Source organism: Meleagris gallopavo, chromosome 12 (genome assembly GCF_905368555.1).
Source record: "Meleagris gallopavo chromosome 12, MGAL_WU_HG_1.1, whole genome shotgun sequence".
Taxonomy (NCBI): Eukaryota; Metazoa; Chordata; class Aves; order Galliformes; family Phasianidae; genus Meleagris; species Meleagris gallopavo.
Window position 1 is genome coordinate 3,480,717 of NC_139415.1, and position 14,919 is coordinate 3,495,635.

The window sequence follows — 14,919 nt, forward strand, 5'->3', positions numbered from 1 at the left end:
TCTGCTATCAACATGTATGATGCAATTCTTCCAAGAACTGAACAAGCACTTGAGCAGCAGGGCTGAAATGGTTCCTTTTGCTACTGTGGGGTCTGGAGCAGTAGCTCAGGCACTCCAGTTCTCCCCTCAGCTGTGACCCTCACCAGTCAGAGCTGGGATGTCTGTTTTCAGTGCTAGGCCCGCACCACAACACTTCCCTGCAACACACCACTGCTTAGACAGACAGGTTTTGTTTTGTGCTCCAACACAAGCAAACCTAAATAGAGGATTCTGGCTGGAGCCAGTACATCAGTACAGCAGCTCCAGCTGCAGGGAAAGGTTTCTCCACTCTTTACTGTGCCTACAACAAAGGCCGTGGAAGGGTCTTGTTCTTCAACCATACAAGTGGTTAAAAAACTCACAAATCCTTAGTATTTCTCTGTATGACAGTTATCCAGTATATTAATTTCACTCTTCATGTAGTTCAACAGCGGTTTGCAGCAGCTGGACCTCACCAGTGAGAAAGCTGTGGATCAGTTGGCAGTTCTGGTTGACCTCAACACAAGTTAAATTAATAAGTTTCCTATTTCACTAAGTCCATAGGGTGCATACAATTACAACAACATGCTTATTTTGGGTGTATTTGTAGTAAGAGATCAACCATGAAATTTAAACCTCTCAGGATGTGAATTAAGTGTCAATCTCTGATTGCATATAGTAGCTGTGTATCTACAACCGGGCAGTATTTCTCCAACTCTAGCCAAGCAATATGCAATTCATGTTAAAAAAAAAAAAAAAAAAGTATTAGACCTCAATGTCCTAATATTTTAAATGGTTTAGGTTTTATTTTTAATACATAAGCCAAAGGAATTTGTAGAAAAAAAGGCAATTAAACATCCAGAATTAGCAAAGCAGCAGTGAAAAACATGAATGCCTGGCTTGCTTGCTCAAGTCTCATTTTCATACCTGTCTGTCAAAGAACATAGAAGATGCATCACACTATCAGATCTCATTTAAGACACTAAAGACTATTTTGCTTGAGCTGCACATAACTAAAACCCCACCATCTTAAGTGAGAACCCTCCACTCTTTTAAATCTTACCTTATTCTCCTGAAGCAAGAGTGGAAGAAGCAAAAATTTTAAAGGGAAAGAATGGTTTTTCCCATGGCTGTGGCACTTATCACCAATGGACACTGATCACAATCAAAGTGAGTTCATCACAAGGCAGGAAAGGAGGAAGGTACAAACCCTCCTTATCCATCTTGAGCAATACAGCAACAGAATGACTGGAATCTCCACAGCAACTTTCAAGCTGAGCTTGCTCCAACTGCACTGCACTGCTCCCTCCTATCACACTGTACTGATTTGTGGAGTTGTGGGAGTCGGTTCTTTTCGCTTCCAATGGGCAGAACTGCATACAAAGACAATTTTGCAATTTAATGGCAAGATGCAACATGCAGCTCTTCCAGACAGACAAAAGGAAAGGAAACTTTTTCCTGCAGTTGCTCAGAGTAAGGCTGAACTAAAAACCACTTCAAAATGAGCATGATGACTTGGAACCTACCAATAGAAAGAGGAAATGAGAAGAGGCAGATGGCTGAAAATCAACACACTTTACATTCAGCTTGTTGAATACTTCAGGCTTTTGGTTCTTGTGAACAAACAGTGATTAAATCACAAAGTCCAAAGTAGAAAGCTGTAGGAAATAGCTCCCAGCAGGGATGGCTGCTCCCAGCAGTAGGATTCATAGGTTTGGGATCAAATGAGTTATTTTCTTTAGTTTTTTTGTTTGTTGTTCATTCCTCCCCAGCCCCTGAGACTCTTTATGGTGCTCCATTATTTATCTATTGTTGTAGATTCAACCAGTACACTGACGCCTCAGAAAGCTGGTTTCACATTCCATCTTTCTTGAGGCATTTCCAGTAATCCTAGGAAACGACCGAGGAAGAAACAAGATCAGACTATGAAAAGCAGGGCGGGGAACACTTGCAACATAGCAGCGTCATAGAGCATAATGCTGAAGAACAAAGTCTAGTCACTTTGAACTTGAACTTCTGGCTTTAGTCCCTAACAACATCTGCACTGCATTTTCAGATGATCTCAGCAATTTCTATCGCTTTGTTAATTCAAGATGCAGCCGTCTTTTATTGCCATCACTGAAAATGCAGATTAACATCAGGCACTGGTGCAGTGCCTGACCAGGGTGAAGGTCAGTGTTTTTGAAAAGTTGTAAGACTAATTTATTTTAGAATTACAGAGAAGTGTAACCAGTTTTATTCATCCTTTTACAACTTACAGAGGACAAAACTATACTCAGTTCCTTCTGAGCAGCCTGTGAGAACAAAGAAAGGGCGTCCAAACTGTGGGCAGCACAGGCTGCTTAGGGTTAGCTGGCCTTTCATCAGCTTATTCCTCACCCCTGCAAATAACATATTTTTCCTACACAAAGATAACAGAGTAGTGACTTGCACCTTTAAATATATTAATAGACTAAAGATCATAAAGGAAACTTTAACCACTACACTGATAAACAAATACAAGTGGCAGAAGGAGGCAAGGCGATGAAGAACGTAGGTGCCACACACATATAGCACACAGTGGTTTCCTGCTCTCCAGCATTTAAAACTTATTACCAAGATGCAACCAATCTCTGTAAAATTTAGCAAACTGCAGCTTCCTCCAGCACATACCTCCTCAGCTGCACCACAGCTACCAACCAGCTTCCTTTAAGACAAATTACTTGCTATTAAAAAAAAAAGCAACAGGACATTCAGAATACAACTGGCAACTAATAGAATTAGACCTGGTACATGTTGGGACAGCTCAGCAGCCTATGGTGTACACTGACTGTCACAGTGAGAATGAAGCCCAGTGGTCTGCAGCCAGCGCTGCAGCAGTGCTCCTATGGGCTCAGCTGCCACTATGGCACATTGAAAGGCTTTGGTGTGAATGCTTAAATATCTGCAGGTCAACTTCTCATAATTTTTACAGAGTGCTTTGAATCACATGGTTTTAAACACCAAAAAAACTTGGTCCAGCTTTACAGATCATTTGGTAACAGCAGCAATGAATTTCCTTCTACTGCTCCGAGTATAATTACACCTCCAGAACTTCAAATGGCTGGGTCTAGGGAGTTTTATCAAATCGAGCCCCCATCTATTACTCATGCAATGGAAAATAAACAGCACTTGGTGGTAACTCAGTTTTATCTAAAATGGTTCTGACACAGATTAAAGTTGCCCTACAATACAGACAGCAAATTTTGTTTATTTTAAGGATTATTTATAGACTGACTAAGGGGAATTCACTAACTGAGCTGCTTTGAGAACATATTTCTTTCAAATCAACACGCAACTGAGAGCAGCAAATATTTAAACCCTCTCCACAAGACTTGATCTGCGACCACAGCCTTCCAGGCAGCCGAAGCTAAGGCAGGTGCTGCCATCCAGTAGTGGTGACTGAGCTCTTCCCTGTTTGGGTCAGGTCAGTTTTCATTTGGGTGAATTCCATAATTCAGCTTATCACCATCAGATGGCACACCTTAGCGAAAAGGTTGGCACAGCCACAGCTCACCTATGAGCAGGAGCCCACAGATTCCACAGGACCAACCAGGAAATGAAAGCCCTGAGCTCACAGGACCAAAAGGCAGCTGGCAGGTAGCTCCCAAGTATGCCAGCATGGACCTCACCAAGGCTATCACCTGGGCAGCGGGTGTGTTGGTAGATGCAAAAACACAAGTCTTCTTGAACCAAGGCTACCCTGAACTAATAACCTATCAGCCAGAAGTGCTTGTTTCATCCAAAAATTGGTATTTTAAGCACTGAAGAGACTGGGAAAAAAAACCAACAAAACTTATTGAAGAAAACGTTACACAATCAATGCTAGCTTTGCCACTGTGATTTAAAGGTCACTGCTCATTACTGATGTGCTGTTTCAGATGCGATGGTGAGAACAGGTCAGGAAAGGTGAGGTCTGCTTTGGTTCGGTAACTTCAGGTCCAGGTGGAACCACATGACTGTGCAGTCAAGAACTGAGATGCTATTTCTTTTTTAAAAAAGCCTCCTGAAGTTGAAGGGCTCCCACTCAATCTGAACATCTGTTCTGACCCGGTTACTCAGAAGGAAGAAATAACAACTTCTGGGACCACACTGCTCCACGCTTACAATAAAGGAGCTGCCAGGAGAAAAACTATCGTGCAGTGTTGCAGAATTCAAGATGTAAAGAAGCAAGTCATTATCACTTAAGAAACCTTTATAGTGCACAAACAGTGCCCTGTGCACCTCCCATCCCTGCAGTGCATACCACACTGCTCACACAGACCCTGCCAGCTGCAGGCCTGAGACATATGAGCCGATGAGACAGAAGAGCTGATGGGAACAGTCAATCTGTACAGCTTCATATTGCTGTATCCAACACCCATCCTGCCCAGCACCCCCTTGAGAGACTGAGGGTTATCGAGATGCAATCAGAGACCAGAGGAGAGACAAACTGGATAATGGCAGGCAGTCAGTATAAATTACAAATCAGTGCTATACAGTAAAAAGCAATTTGGGAAGGTGAGCAATACCCCAGGAATAGCCCGCTCATGAATTAAATGGGTAATACTTCACAGAGCAGAAACTTGCCACACTCTGCAGGTCTATAAGGACTCCAGGACAAAAAAAATACATCTCGTGTGGGAATTATCAGCAACACAAAGAGAAAAACAGAGGGAGAAGTGGGGGAAGCATTCAGTTCACAGCTCTGTTACCAATGCTCTAGCTGAAAAGATTTTAGTTATGTGCAAAGATGAAATTGTCTCATTCAGTAAGAAATGTATTCCGTAAGACTGACTATCTAGTGAAGAACTTTTGGTTAAAGTCTGAAATACGGTCATGTTTTAGAAGAGAGCACGTGAAGTTCCTAACAAAGCAACACACAGCAAGCCAAAAGGCTAAGCAGAAAGTTTAAAGTTACAGAACTTATTTTTGAAGATGGCTCTCTTAACAGATTTTGGAAACTTCTTACAAGAGGTTTTTTTAAACTCATGTTTTCATGTGGGATTAAGTACATGGGGATTTTTCTGCTAGGGAAGTGAAGGACATGGGGGAAGAAGGTCTGTTTTATTTAACTGCCTACATGAATAAGAAAATAAGCCTTATTTGAAAGACTCTTACTACCTAAACCACCAGGCAAAACCACATAACTTACTAATCAGGGCCATACTCATTTTTTTGATGTTTGCTTTTCATTTATTCAAGGTTCTGTTAATGGCCACTTCACCTTCTTTTCCCATATTGGATGTTCACAGTACTTCTGCTAAGCCAGAGAAGTTTTCCAGCCAGTGGTTACTGTGACTTTCTGCTTTCTTCCACCCTGGGCTGGACACAGATGCCTCACTTCATCTTTCATCCCATCAGACGTCTCACCATACACACAACAAACTGTGTCAGTAAAGGAGAGCTCTTTCTCTCTGGCAGATGAAAGAAAGGAAGGCTTTGCACGGTGTGCATAGCAGCTGGTGGCAGTGTATGTGCTCCCAGGCTGGCAGTCAGCTGGGTTTCACCCATTTTCTAAGTTCAAACTGCATTTCCCAAGAAGCAAGACTTGGTGCCCAGCTCCAGTTAGTGTCCCACCTGCTCTGCACATTCTTACACACTGCCATCCATACACAAGAACACAACCAACGTTTTCTATCAGTTTTATTCTGCGGTGTCCAAAGCAGCAGGTTTGTAGAACAGAACAAAACTAGGATCAAACTTGCTCAACTGCCTGTTCTCCTGAGCAGAAGTCCTCTACGACATGCACTATTCGGCTGCCTTTAATGAAGTGTCTACAGTATGTACATGTACAGCCTACATTTCGGAGGAAAGCTCGCTGTAAACCACAAGATTAAACTGACACCAGTTACAACTGTTGGAGAAAAGCCTTTAGAGGTACTAAGCTAACACCCAGCTGGAACAGGAAGTTGCTAGCTTGAGTTCTGACTTGCATGCAACTGAATGCCTCTGGAGCAACCCTGGTTGTACAAAACCTTTAAGCAGAGTGAGCACATTCAAGTTACTCGATTCATTCACATTAGGAAAGGAACAGATCCACTGTACTGATCTATGGTCACTTTAACGGAGTGGGTATTCAAACTACAACATAGTAAGATCAACAGTGGTATCAGTGGAAATCAGGTATCTGTTAGCAATTAAATCCTAGCACATGAAATAAAGCTTCATGATAAATACTGCATGCACTCTTCATCACCTATTATGAATTCAAGTTAAATTTGGGAAGGAGTCAGGACAAGACATTCTTCTAAAAGGATGCCCTAATGCAGATGGACTAAAAAAAAAAAATCCCAAAGAAAAGCTCTGAGCCCTCAGCACTTCTCTCAAAGCTTGCACCAAACGACACAAGTTCCTACACTCGTTCAGTGCTGGTCTGTATTCTTAACTCCACGTTCAAACCACGCCACAAAGCAGCTCTAAGCTGCCCTGCTGCCACTCAAATAACCAGATAACACATAACCAAGACAGCTCCATCTGCCAATTAAGTAGAGGCATAAAACAGTTAAGACATCTGTCACATTGCTTCACAGTAACATGAAGCAAGAAAGCTGAAGAAGTGTTTTTAATAAAAACCAAGCCATTCCACTCGTATTGGCCCTCTGCAGAGTATGAAAGAGTGGCACAATCTCATCAGCAGATGAAAACCAAAGTTTAAGCTGACTTGTTAGCAGCTATCAGATGTACAGTCAGAAGAGATGCTAACTGGAATATTTTTAACCTAAGCTGTCTCCAACTGCAGTGCTTCTGATTATCAGGGTAACATCTCACAGACCACCACCACTGTGCTCTAAAAACCAAGCCATGCATCCAGTTTCAGATTTGCCTCCAAAGTGCTGCCTGTCTGCACTCCACTGCAGGCTCCAATTCCTTCTCACACAGGTCCCAAGCACTGCAAGACTTGCACACGCACTTCCATCTACAGTGCAGCACCACTCGGGTCACTCACACTGGTCTCACTTCACAATCTCCCTTACAATTCCCTAATTATAACTACCATTAATAAAGTACCACCTACAGCTCCTCCCTGACTTCTCTTTGATGATCTATCATCATGTTTTCTTCTGCACTCCCGCCACCTGAAGAAGCCCAGAAAAGACAAAATGAATGAGAACAGCAGGTACCAAAGAGGGGGAAGAAGGCAATCATCACCACAAGAATAATAATAATAATCCAGCACCGCAACCACCCTCTTTGTCTATCATACATTATTTCCAGGGGAGAGCAGAAAGATTCAAAGAGGCACAGTTTGACTTGAGCACGCTAAAACAATTTCCGCTGCACATTACAGAGATTTCACTGCAAAAGGGAAGTTGATAATTCTGCTTGTTCAGAGGATTTCCATCAAAGTATTATAAGGTCAGCACACACGTGCTCAGCTGCTGGAGCCCTGTCCTATTTTGCAAGATGAAGGCCATGGAAAAGTCACTTCTGTAAAACCAACAAGTCAGTGCACTGAGAGTTGAAACATCTCCTACGGGCAACTTCCTGCCAAATGCTGATATCATCTTGGATTAAAAAGTAAGCACAGCATCTTGTTTCAGTCAGCAACCCCTTGTGCAAAGTCAGAAAAGCTATCAGCTAAGAGATACGACTTCACTCCCAGAGAAAACAGCTTAAACAAGAAGTTGAAAGGGACGCAAAGGATAGACCTTATTATTTGGAATGATAAACCCAATCCAGTTTTACCAGCCAGCACTCCTTAAACAGCAAGTTGGGATATGCAGAGACTTCTAAATTAACGCTCCTTCTTCTCATGCACCACACTGAAAATACTAACAAAATTCATGCCAGATACTCCAAGATAAAGTTTTGCTTTAGGTGGTGATCAAGTACAAAAAATAGCTGACAACTGCTCTTTATTTTCCATGCAGAACTGTGCGAAAGCAGAAGTTTCCACTCAGGAAGCAAACTAAACAACATAACCTTACATAACATGTTTCCAGTGGAGGTGGCTTCATCCCATGTTAACGGCGAGATGCTGATCCTCACCGGGGAGCGCAGCACCCTTACAACTTGTCAATTCTTTTAGAGGGTTTCCAAACAGTTACAAAGCCCTGTGTAAAAATACACAAAGCTGCTGACCACAGACAAAGCCCCATCAGCGCAGAGTAACACAAAGGATCACCTGAGAAAGAGACCAGTGGTTCACTTCTCATACTGATGGCACAGTCTGCTAGCCGTGTTGGTTACCCAAAGTTCTCAAGACAAGGAGACACTCTCGAGCCACGAGGCACTTTAAAACAAAAAGGACCAATATATTACAATAAATATATGTGCACTGCACTCATATCCTACTCCTCATGCAACGATTGGCCACAGGGCACCAGGCTGGAAGCCCTTACTATCTGAAACCACGCAGCCTTCATTACACCACTAACAATTCTGAGTAGCAAAGTCAAGGGGACCATTTGCAAACCTCCAAGCAATGTACAAGCATTTAGCCTGAAAGGTTTGCTTTGCATGACTGCAGAAGAGAAGAGAATCGGCAAAACATGTTGTTCAGAACAACACAAGCACGCCAAGCAAAAACAGAGTAACTACAGTTCATCTCTGTAACAAACACTGAACCTAAGTTATTCAAATATTCCAAAGTAAAACAGCATTTCCATTTTTCTCTGTGAAAGAAGTTTCCATTGCTCTTGTAACTGAAGCTAGTAAACAACAATAAGAACAAATACATTTTCAAGACATTTGGTGCTTAGATGTTTTGCAGGCCCTTCCATCATAACACTGCTTTGGTACAATACAAGACAGAAGACAACCACAAGTTGAACACCACACAGATAAGAGAAGCCTCTGACTGCCTCACCTCTCACAGACAGTGCTGAGGTGGAAGGCAGATCCAAAACACCTCACACGTATGCTGCCGTCTCAGACCTCCAAAGTTAAAGGAAGTCCGGCCCTGCCAGGAGCAACATGGGTCAGGAAAGGAAGGAGGGCACCTCTGCCAGCAGACAATCAGTGCGTACTCATCAAAATCATTGTGAGCTGAACGTGCATCTTCACAGGAAGTCCCATCCACTTTTTGGAGAAGCGACAAACCCCATAGCCTGGTGGCTTCCATCACAGTGAGAAGCAGTGTGCTTAGTTCTGAACGCTGATCTGGGGACCTCAGAGTTTCAACCAGCAGGAGCATCACCTCCCCGCAGCTCCCTCCACATCACAGCAGCCTGTGCTCTATTCGCCAAGGAATAAACTCAGAACCGTTACAGACAGATTTCCCTGAAGCACATCAGATGTTATGAGCCGTGACGGTAAAACCAAGTGGCTCTGACCAGCCTGCACGAACTCACTGTCCCCACTCTGAATAAAGAAAAAGCATCTATGAGAACACGCAGATTAGATCTACATGACTGAACCAAAAGTGATACAGGCTACCCATGAGGAATACAGAAGGGAAAAAAAAAAAAAAAAAAAAAAAAAAGACTTTTATTTAAGCATGCAAGCACTTTGTCTGAACAGTTTCACTATTTCCTGCATTGCCAACTCTCCTCCTGGTAGGTGCTTTGCTAAAAAGCAACAGGACAGCAAACAGTACGAACAGGAAAATGCAACTGAAATGAAGTGACATTTACCACCTGCGGAACCAGAAGTACATCTCAATTTCCAACTTTCTTAAAATTATTATTGCTAATAACAGGACCCTCGTAAAAGCAAATATTCATGAAGAAGAGAACAGACCCTACATAACTGAGTAAGTTAGGAAACAAAGAATCACATTTGCAGTCCTTGAGACATTGAAGTGAATCTGGGAGACAAAAAAAGAATCACACCAAGAAGCAAAGCTCCACCAAGATGCATGGAGAACACCATTTATGTCAGCCATCTCTTCCCATGTATGAGAAGTATGACACTGCTGTAGGCTTTTTTGGAATCCTGCACAGTACTCATTAAGGTTTAAGACTTCACATCTACCACACAGAGCCAAGTGCCTTTCCAGGTAAGCTGCTGCTCAATCTCTGCTGGCTGCCGTTATGGAACGGGGCTGCAAAGAGCAGGCAGGGAGAAACAAGAAGCCACGTGTTGCTTCAGCTCCGTGTCTCCATTTCCTTACTGCAAGAAGAGTCCACTCCTTATCGCAGTGTTACTCTTCAATTGCAGCAGCGTCGCAGTGCTGAACACTCACACACTCTGCTGCAATTCACCCCTTCCTTCCCAGAAGAGGAAGCTCGGTTTTATTCCCAAAAGCAATCCCAGCTACGAGCAGCTCAGCCAACTCTTGAGCTCCATCTGAGATCTCAATGCAGCATTACCTCCGAGAGGAACTTCAACATTCTGCTTACGTTTGTTTGAGCAAAAAGTCCTTTAGAGCGGCAGCGCCTGACACCTCACCAAAGCAAATCGGTCGAGCTTCAGAAAGCACCCTCCGTTTTTGGCAGGGAGCTGCCTCTGCACGCTCTCCGGCATTCGGGGCCTTCCTCTACGTTCTGGAAACTCGCACACAAACCCCAAACGCTCCGCAGCGACACAACGGCTCACAGCCCGCTCGCTCCGCGATCCCGTTACCGCAGCGCCGCGTTCCGTCCCCGGGCCGCCCTTCCCACGGACCGCAACTCCCCCTAACCCCAGCCAAGGGCCGGAACGATGCGCTCGAGCCCCAGGCCAACTGTTGATGCGGCCGCAGCCCGCGCACAGAGCGGAGGGGCGGAGGGCGGCGGGGCGCGGCCGCCCCCCACGGCCGGGGGTGCCGCGCGGCGCCGGGCACGGAGCGGCGGGCGGGGCAGGACGGGGCAGGACAGGGCAGGGCAGGGTGGGGCAGGGCTCGGCCTCGGGGCGGCGGTTCCTCCGCGCGGAGCCCCTCGCGGCCCTAACGGTCCCAAGACTGCCGCTCAGGCCCTGCCCCGGCGGCCCCCCCGCCCCTCCTTCCTCGCCTCCCGCCCGCGGGGCCCCGAGGAGCCGCTCGGCCTCTTACCGATGGTGGAGATGAAGGTGGTGTTGAAGGCGTCCTCGCTGAAGCGGAAGAGCAGGCAGGTCTTGCCCACGCCCGAGTCCCCGATCAGCAGCAGCTTAAACAGATAGTCGTACGTCTTCGCCATCTTCGCTCGGGCGCCGCAGCCGGAGGGGGGCGGGCGAGGCGGCGCGGGGAGGAGACCGCACGGGGCCCCACCTCTCCGCCGCGCCCACTGCGCGCGCATCGCGGGGGGGGGGCGCCGCGGGTGCCGATGGGAGCTGCAGTCCGCGGCGCTCTGCCGTATGGTACGGTGTTGTCGGTGCGTGTGAACGAGTTCTGCTCCGCTCCGCTCCACGGCGTTTCCCACTGACAGCTCCCTCGCCGTGTGAGGCAGCCTCGTGACGAGCTGACTGTGAGGTTTCTCGCAGAGGTGTCACAAGGCGCTATAAAAACTAGTAACGCTACTGCAAACACTTCGAAATGACACGAGGAGCTATTGGTTTAATTTAATTTAAGAATTATTGTCCCTAGGCAAGCTACAAACAGAAAATCCTAATGCTACAAATCGTAGTGCTAGTGCTGAAAGACGCAGCAACTGTGTTGAAAAATAGCGTGTTGTAGCTGAGGGTTGGCTCTACCCAACAGTTACTGTGCTCTCTGTAGCTGTTGTTGCTTCCAGGGCAATAAAGAGGAAGCATTACTTTCTGAGCGACCCACGCCCATGCTGGGAACTAGCTCTGAACACCAACAGTGCCATCCGTGTGCATCCCTAACTTTGACATCGCCTGGCAGGCTGAACCAAGGCAGCAGAACAAGACTGGGGGGAAGAAACCAGTAGTTAGTTTCTTTCTGTAGAGCTCAGCCCAGTTCAAGATGCAATTTGCCAATCCGTCTCCTTGGCTCCTTCATTCAGTGTATGAGTTGGGACTGGGCCATTTACACATTGAGATGGGCCATGACAATGCCTAACACAAGATTTAAGTGATAATGGCAGCCTGGAACTGAGGCAATCAAACCCAACTATCAGTTAATTCAGACTAACGTGAATCATCAAATTATAGGAAACCGCAAATGAAACACCAACCTCTGAAACATTTCCATACATCTCTATTTTCAGATACAGGAGTTGTCATAAGTACAGTAATGAGGGCTTTACTGAGGATTACCACGTCATATTTCAGCAACGAAGAGAGTGATTTGGGGGTTAATATTCACTCATGAGTTTGGTGGAACAAATAGGTTTCCATATGTCTCTGGAGCAGTATGTTTGCGATTGCCAACTGTTACCCAAGAGTAGTTTTATAGGAGAATAATGCAAATTACTTCTCTCTTTAATTACACTGGTGCCTTGCAATATCGCGTTCTGTTGTGATGTGGAAAACTGCCAGTATGCCACATTCAAAGGGCGGATGTTTATTTAACCATCAACTTTAACATTACATTAAATATATATATATATATAAAATGAAAGCTATTTTTTTAATTTTCTAAGACACATAAAAAAACATACAGTGTTACAGTATGTTAGAAGAACTTTGGGAGGTCCTACCAAACCAACCCGCTGCCCATGAAAATGCTTTGAAACCAGTCTTGGTTCGATCACTGAACTGCAAAGGACAACATTTGTTTTATGATGCATTGTAGTCAAATAGATCAACTGTAAGTGAACTTTTTCTATTTTATCCTGGCAGAGGAGAACCACTATGAGGAACACTGAACAGGAAGCACAAAATGGCTGACATTACAGTTTACCTTTTGTCACTGTGTAAAAGCACACAGCACCAAACAGTGTTGACAAAATGTTGGCTATGAGACTATGATGTTGATGTGCAGATTCCAAACAAAACAAAACTTTAAAACCTTTCAAAAAGCCTACGTAACAGCTGTGATTTGGTGAATACCTCTGCTGAAACTCAGCAGTTTCAGCTCATCCAGGTAAGGCAGAATTCCATTAGTCGCTGAGGTGTATGTACAGTGCATCTGGTAAAGCATTCAGATTAAGAAATGCACCAGTATGAATAACAAAATGCAATTAATCCCTCTATTCATATGAAATAAAACAACAATCTTTACACACAATTAAAAAAAAAAAAAAAAAAAAAAAAAAAAGGAAAATACTTGACTAGTTTACCACCAGGAACATTTTTAGGACAGTAACAGATGACGAATTTGCTCCTTCATTCCCACTCTCATTTTACTTTCTCACACGATAGATAACTTTCAAAAATATTTTTTCTCCTCTGTCTGAAGATAAGACCAGCTAAATGCAAATAGAACTGTGTGAAAATCTTCTGATCAAGCTCTTCTGTTCAGTGTGTACCAAACCAGGAAATTCCAAGTCTTAATTGTTTTGAGAGATAGTTTCTAAAAACAATAGAGTGAAACATTGGTAGAACCAAGATCCTGGTGTTCTTGGCACTACTTGGAATCTACAGGTCCAAGCCCTACAAAAGATAAGAGGCAATCTTTCCCAGAATGCCACGCAACTGAAAATTATTAACATGAACTTTGTTCCTCAGCTTTGGGACACCTGATAGCAAATATGACCATATTCTTGAGATACGTCTTTAACAGCTGTGGTTTTGGCAGATGCTTCTCCCATTTACAACTATTTGATGACCAACATGTGACACTCCTTTAAACAAAGTCACTTATTCCCCAGTTACAGTAAATATATCTCTCCTTGCAGATAGATACTTCTATGCTCATCTGATATGTTGATATGCTCAGCTTTTAAGAGGTAGTTTTAATGAGATCAGTGCATAGATTTGTTTTGGTCTTCATGAAGAACAGTGCTCCGCTTTATGCAAGCAATCTAATTGTTCAAATTTTCCATGTGTATATATTGCAGAACTTCCTATAATGGGCTAAACTAAGTCATTACTTAAGGTAGGTATAAGTCAGTTCCAGAAAGGAAAAGCATTGCATGACTCTAATCTGTAAACTCTGCCAGTTTTAAGGTTTGACATTCTCAAAAATGAAATGCAAGTTGTTGTTTACTGAAGGCTGTGAAGGGCAGGTCACCCTCCTGGGCCCGAGTCTGTGTCTCTGCAGGCCGTAACCCTGCAGTACAAATCCACCCAAAACAGACTGCATTTCTCTCCTGCAACCCAAACTGAGCTCTGCATTTTTATTTTCCAAACCTTACACTTCCAAAAAAAACCCTCCCTTCTTGTCACAAGATCAAAGGTGATGCATGGTCACCGAGTCATTCAGCAGGTTGCTAAGCCACAGGCAGCTGTGAAAAGGAAATGAATCTCCAAGCACAATCAAAATAGAGAACCAGACGGATGTGCCCTGAACACATCCTGTTTTCAGATCACCATCCTGTGCGTCCCTCCTGCCACAGAAATTAATGTTTCATGTGACCCGTGAATCTGAAGCCTTCTCCCAGCAGCACAGCTCCTTGCAGGACAGAGGCTGAAAAGGGAGAGGTGAGAGAGGGAAGAGGTGAGAGAGGACAGCACTTTTATATTGTGCTGGTGGTGTTTAATATACAGTTATTTTCTTAACCAAAGAAAACCATAAATCTCTCTCAGACTCCGAATCGATCAGCCCAGTTCCTCTCTTCTGCCTGATAAACCACATTCATTTCAAGAAGGCTGGGAGGCAGGAGGAGCCTGAAGGCCATCAGCTAGCTGTAATGGCGTGAGTCACAGCCCTGCAGATCGAAGTCCCCATGATACAGCAAGAAGGCCTTGCAAAATACGCGTGTCATCAGCACACTGGAGAGTAACGAGATGCACTAACGAAGTATTTGCCTCACAGGGCGATGGCTGCGATGGAGAGGAGGAAAGCTAACAGAAGGGCCCGAAGCCGTGGGTCTGCAACACAGAGTAACGGCAGGCTGGGGCGGGGAAGGAGGCGTTTGGGAACCGGTGTGCAGGCGCAGGGCCGGAGAGACCGTGGCAGCTTTGATGTACACCTCTGAAATCTGCATTAAATGCTCAGAACAACTTCTACTAAGCGCGGCAGCCCCCTGCACCAGGGACGCGGCGGCAGACGGCGCG

The 14,919-nt window shown here is 44.6% G+C and overlaps 1 protein-coding gene across 4 annotated transcripts in view; it reads right to left on the reverse strand.

Annotated features, from left to right (window-relative positions):
* The window catches only part of RAB8B (RAB8B, member RAS oncogene family), a 28,188-nt gene extending 17,065 nt beyond the window's left edge, over nucleotides 1–11,123 (reverse strand). For 2 of the 4 annotated variants that reach the window (XR_014885925.1, XM_085234048.1), the window contains exon 1: nucleotides 10,931–11,122. Coding sequence is in view for 3 of the 4 variants with exons in the window: in XM_085234048.1 (XP_085090174.1) it covers nucleotides 10,931–11,054 (124 nt within the window). In the remaining variant the exon portion in view is untranslated. Of the gene's footprint in view, nucleotides 1–10,930 lie in introns of all 4 variants that reach the window. The other 2 variants (XM_085234051.1, XM_085234049.1) reach the window with 1 other exon arrangement.
* Between the last annotated feature and the right edge of the window lie 3,796 nt (nucleotides 11,124–14,919).